The sequence below is a fragment of the Acyrthosiphon pisum genome, chromosome A2, assembly GCF_005508785.2.
Source record: "Acyrthosiphon pisum isolate AL4f chromosome A2, pea_aphid_22Mar2018_4r6ur, whole genome shotgun sequence".
NCBI lineage: Eukaryota > Metazoa > Arthropoda > Insecta > Hemiptera > Aphididae > Acyrthosiphon > Acyrthosiphon pisum.
Genome location: NC_042495.1, coordinates 40,490,737 through 40,497,168, shown reverse-complemented (window position 1 = coordinate 40,497,168; position 6,432 = coordinate 40,490,737). Strand labels below are relative to the sequence as shown.

The following is a 6,432-nucleotide window of genomic DNA, read 5'->3' as shown; positions in this document are numbered from 1 at the left end:
ATCTAAAATAATTTTTTATTAATCACTCATGATAGTATAATATTATCGTCATATCCAAACGGATATACGAAAAAAATTATTTTATTTCTCTTCTTTAAAAGAAACAGAATCCTAAATTTAATTTGGTTGATTCAATAATATTTCATATTCTCATTAGGTAGGTACTTGTTAATTTCAGAATCTATTATTATCTATTAATTTATTATATATTTACAATTTCAATTATTAACGTTAGGAAATAGAACGTAAATATATTTTTACATTATCAAAATAACTTTGTACTAACATCTCGTATAATTCTAATTATCGTTCAATTTCCACGCATAATATTCTATCATAAAACTGTGTAAAAATAGATCGATGATTATTCTGTACCTACTCATTGTTTAATTTTTATGCTGGGTCAACACACAGAGTCTGGTTATTATTTTGTTTCTGGTTAAAAACAATTTATAGTTTAAGCCAACCATGTCTAAAAAACAATTATGTACGTAGGACCTAGGTACTACATGTTTGAGTATTTTAGAATTTACAAAATTAATCAAGGAATAATTACTTGATTCTTCTTTACTTACACTTGTTTGGTATTTTTTTAATTTGTTGATATGCAACTTAAACCTACATTTACAACAATATTTGAATTTGGTTGAATACCCTACACTTTGTAGGTTAGGTTATTTAATAATTTATGGTTATAGGTTTCTTAATTTCTAACATAAGTATTCATCAGTACCTACACAATATTATGATTTACAAGTGTTGATATATTATATTACCTACTGATTTTTATTTATTTATTGTCCGTAGTTACTGTACATAAATTGTATATATTATGGAATGATTATCTATTCCGTTGTATTATAGTTCAGTGTCACACACCTAAATTTACAACAATATTTGAATTTGGTTGAATATCCTACAAAGTGCAATTATAATAATATTATGAACATTAAAAAGTAGGACGAAATAATATCGTGATCGATTAATTTAAATAGACAACTATTACGAATAACTTACACATTTTCCTGTTAGGATAATGTACGATATATAATCAATAATGTAATCTATAATAAAAACACCTTATTTATATGTATTAGAATATAAAGTATTAGTCTTATAGAGTAAAAGCGAGAAATGTTATTAAAAATTGGTGTACCTACCTAACTTAACCTAACCTAGCTAATGAATGCAACTTAATTAAAGTAGGTATACAAATTAATTTGTAAATTAATACAAATGTCTGTGGCCCATTAAGTCCGTACATCATTAATTGACGCTGTGACTATGATCCAGGTATTTGTTTTGGGGCTATAACATTCTATAGAATTCAAAGCAGGAGTTCCGTCTAATCCACTGACAACATAAAATAAACCACATAATACAACTCTACTCCTATATTGAAAATTGAACTTAAATTTATTGCATGAATGAAGTAATATTATAGAATAGTAAGACGGCGTATTGTGTAGGCAAAATAGCTACATGAATGTTCGAATTATTGAATGACCATTTTTGACTTCGTATGTTGAAAAATGCCAAAAAAAAAATGTGTTTTAACGTTTATCTCTTAAATTGCTTGGTATTATAGTACTATTTTCGAATAGTTGAATTATCGATTGGTACAATTATCTCATGTCTACTTACGATAATACTATTTTTAAATATAACAGTTTGAAAAAATAAAAATCATCTAAGTCAAGTTACGATTTTAAGGCCACTTTAAAATATACATATTTAAATATTTTGCACATATTTCAAAACCACAAATTCTAATTTCGTTATAAATATAACATTATTTTCAAAAATAGCAACTGATTAATGGTTAACTAAACAATATAAAAAAAAAGTTATCATTTTAAACAAAGAATTTTGAATTTCTTCAAGTGACTCGTTGAAAAGCATAACAATATTATTAAGTATATTATGAAAATATGGTAATTAAGTATGTTAAGAAATTCCAAAACAACAGAACTTCAAAATTCCATTATTTAAAGAAAATGGGACTGAGCAAGCACGGAGATCACTCTGTATATTCCAAGTAATAAGTAACTATCTCAAGAAGGGAAATCTTATTTATATATAATACAAAATACCTACCAATTATAATTTAGTGTATTTTTTGTTAATTTATTATTATGTAGGTACATTTATAAAGAAACCAGTACTTACAAGGTTGTACGTATGAATTAAAAGTGTAGCTATATTAGTTACAATCTTTATAAGAATACATTATAATATAGTTATATTATATTGTGGTTATAAAATATGCATGTAAAATAGTCTTTTTATTTTTTAGATTAAAATTTTGTTTTTTTTGTTACTGAAATATTAATAATAATGAATAGATTATCCCAAAAAGTTGAGAATAGTAGACTGTATAGCATATAGGTATAGATGAACTCTACTGAGAAAAATAAAATTAACGAGATAACAACCGATGGTCAGTGTTAATTTATTGAAGTAAGCAATATTATGTATAAAATACGATAGCGTGTATGAACTATATGGATAACTGCATTAAATTAAGTTTAAGTGGAAAATATTATGGTGTATGAAAAAAGGTCAAAGACATAAACAACAACTAATGGATCAAAATCCTATTATTTTTGACCCATTTTTTTTTTCTCATTACGTATAATTTATAAAATATAATATACAAGTATAATTAAGTAATATTAAACTTTTTTAAACTATATAAAATATAATTTATAAATGATTTCATTAGGTTTAATAATTATATATAATAATATACAGGGGATATCAATGGGAGTGTGTACCATTGAAAAAATCTCATTATTAATCTAAACATTTTTTATCTATAGAGTACAATATAATAATTATTAACAGTAATATTATCTAAGAAATAACTATTGAACCAATGAAGAAAGCTATGAAAATTGGACTGAGATAACTATATATACTATATACTATATATATACTATAATATATATAAGCTTCGAGATAACTATAACGATAACTACATAATTAGTGTTGGGAATTATCTAGATAAAATCATTTCTTTATTATCCTATCTGGATAAAAATAATTAAATCATCTAAATTATCTCATCTAGATAAATGTAATGGTTATCTGTATAATTTATGTATATAAATAATAAAATTATAAGAATATTTTTAAATGCTGAAATAGCTAATAATTTACGAGAATTGAGTAATATTCCAAATACCAATATTATTATAGTTAAAAAAAAAAATGACTATTTACTGAAATATTGTCAGTTTTATTTTATTTTTATTCAAGTTATATTCAAAAATAAAATTGTGTATTATTAAAGTTGAAAAATAACATTAGGGATTTATTAATTAATAAATATGACCTAATTAGTAATTAATAATAAATACATTATTTATAATATAATTTAAAAACATATTATCTCATATTTTGTCTTATCTAGTTAAATTTTTAATGAATTATCTGTTATCTTATCCAGATGATTTTTAGGTTATCTTTTCCTAACAATGTATATAATACATTATACCTACTATAATTGTTATTATTTATAATCAATGCTATTACTTATTAGCACAAACAATGCAGATTGACATGATCATTTTTAATTAATTCATTTTAATTCAAACATAATATTATGTTGTAATACGACTTATATAACATAGAAATTCATTTCAAAATGATTAAGTTTGTTAGTAGTACTACAAAATAGATTAAAATATTACATTTTTTTTTATAATATTCCATGGTAGTAGGACAGTTTTTTATATCACCTAATAATAAATAATATTATGGATAATGTTATACCATATAAGTAAATTAATGAGTCTTAGTGGAAGAAACTATATGTACCCGTAATCAGGTGTGTCTTAAGAAATAAAATCCTACTTATATAAAATGTGCCTCATAATAATTTTTTAAATTAAAAGATATTTGGTTTGATATCATCAATTTTTGAGAAAACTGTCGAGATAACAATTTTTCTAGTGTCACAGTGTTAACAAGTTTGGAAAGAGTGATGACCAGAGGCGTAGCAAACTAATCATATGGAAGCAAACAAATTATTTCTGATCTACCCTACCCAACTCCAACTGATGTATACGATACTCATATGCTCAAATAGGGGGTTGGGGTAGCACCCAAAATAAAGTTCAAAGACTGACCGTGTGTATGGGCTTTATGAGGTTATGACCCACCACCAACCCCCAGAAACCAGAAGCAATTGCTTCTGAAAAACATGATTCGCTACGCTACTGGTGATAACTGGACAGTGTCTATAAAATTATCGTATAAAATAAAATTAGTCGATTGTACAGTAAAATAATAAACTATAAACTATATTGTAGTTCTGAAGTTCTGCAGTTGTTACTTTATATTATATTTTACAATATGCATGTTAATAGTAAAATATACAATTCACAAGTCACAAAAATAATAATAATAATAAATTGTCTACAATATTATGTCGTTATACAATAGTAAATTCGCTAATATAATAATAATAAAAAAAGAAAAACATGGTGTTACTCCAAACAAGGTATTTCAATCATTTTCCGTCAAACCTAAAAAAAATTATACATACTTGTTTAAAAAAATAATAAATATTAAGTAGGCAAAAGTTATATTTGTATTTTTTTATTAATTTAATTGTCATTAAACATCATATTCACTTTTGTCTTTTGTATCGGTTAGTTATTATGTTGTATTACGTGTAAAATTAAAATGATTACAAATTGTAGTGATGGGTAAGATTCTAAATGGATATACAATATAGGCCAGAACATTATATGCGAAATATTGATTTTATTTTTTTAATATTGTTTGATATTGTTGATATTGTTTTTGTGTTTTTTAAACTTAAATACATTTTTGTAGTTTGTATTAAAAATGATCTCCCTTTATTAAAGTTCTATATCCGCGCCTGGTTATAAATATAGGGTATTTTTATCCCACAAAGAGTGATTGACGAAGGATGCATCATGAAAATTCTGATTTTTTGGAATTTTAAAGTCATATAAGATTTACAACTCGTGTGATAATATAATGATATACTTATGACTGTATTAAGATAAACATGATATTACCGTATACGTTAACCATCGCCTCGAAAGATTTTCGTCCAAGATAATTGGACGCCACACACTTATATTGACCGCCGTCCGTTCTTTCCACTTTAGATATAATCAATGTATTGTTTTGAAATACCTGCAGTAATTAGTTTAGTTAATATTTACATATCAATATACAGTAGAACTTCGATTACCCGTCACTCGATTAACCGTCACTCTCTTTTATCCGTCATCGGTCACCGCTGAAAAAAAATATAATTAGGCGATTAGACGATCGCGGTAAACTCGTGCCCACACAGTACACTATCAGTGTATAACAATGTACATATCCAATATATAATATAAATATAAAAATATAATAAATGTGTGTATATGTAGTTACCCGTCTTTTTGCAAAATTTCCGTTAACCGTATATTCGAGTAACCGTCGTAGCCCCGGTCCCGACAGTGACGGTTAATCGAAGTTCTACTGTATACAATATATTTTAACGGTACAGTAAAAAATCAACCAGGGAAGTAGGTCTGCTGAAAATATATTCGTAATAGCCAATAAGTAACAAGTGTTGTTCATAATATAATATTATATTTTATTGTAATATGGATAATTGTCAATTGATATGCGTATGTAAAATTAAAATTCAATGTTAAATCATTGAATGTTTGATAAACATTATTTATACATGTTTAACTTTATTTTCAAATAAAAAAAAAATGTGTTTATTTATGCATTTACGATATTTATAAATCACTATAAGAACAACTTCCCCGGGACCTTGTATTAAAAAGTAAAAAAAACTTTGATCAGCATTTTTAGGGAACCCGGTGTGCCGTTGCCGTATAAACAAAAACACTCATGCAGTTATATGTTATGTACAGCAGTAGGTTACAAGTGGGTAACCCTAAGGGATTGTATTAAATCTGTATTCAATTTGATAATACATTTGATGATATTATTGTGAATAAAGTACCTAATTTATACACAACTTATTTACGTGGAACCTTGTATTAAATTTTCAATCCTTAGATATAAAAGTATACAAAATCATTTTTAATTTTTTAATTTGATAAATATTGTCAAAATTTGAACATTAAATGCTTATCAAAAAAACTGTGACTAAGGATTTTTAATATTTTTAAACTGCTATATAATACTTATATGTCAGGAGTCTTTTATTATTTTTTCACGCTTTTTTGCCCAACAGATAAAACTTTTTGATATTCATAGAAAAAAAGGTGGGTAAGTGGATTTCGCTCTGCTGTACAGTAGGTTACAAGTGGGTCACTGTATAATGGATGGTATTAAATTTGAATTCAATGATATAATATCATTGTATAAGAAAAACGATTCTGAGCGGAGACGGTATGTCAGTCTAGGTATAAGACATAATATTAT

The 6,432-nt window shown here is 25.3% G+C and overlaps 2 protein-coding genes across 7 annotated transcripts in view; both read right to left on the bottom strand.

The window, feature by feature from the left end:
* Nucleotides 1–6,432, bottom strand: part of LOC100162825 (neurotrimin-like) — a 244,680-nt gene that overhangs the window by 106,571 nt on the left and 131,677 nt on the right. The window lies entirely within an intron of this gene.
* LOC100570649 (peroxidasin homolog) overlaps nucleotides 4,282–6,432 on the bottom strand; it is a 15,335-nt gene continuing 13,184 nt past the window's right edge. For 5 of the 6 annotated variants that reach the window (XM_008182896.3, XM_016802870.2, XM_003243178.4 and 2 more), the window contains exons 11-12: nucleotides 5,055–5,175; nucleotides 4,282–4,532 (exon numbers count right to left, since the gene is read on the bottom strand). In XM_008182896.3, coding sequence (XP_008181118.1) covers nucleotides 4,513–4,532; nucleotides 5,055–5,175 — 141 coding nt within the window. In that variant the 3' untranslated portion in view covers nucleotides 4,282–4,512. The remainder of the gene's footprint in view (nucleotides 4,533–5,054; nucleotides 5,176–6,432) is intronic. The other variant, XM_029489792.1, reaches the window with a different exon arrangement.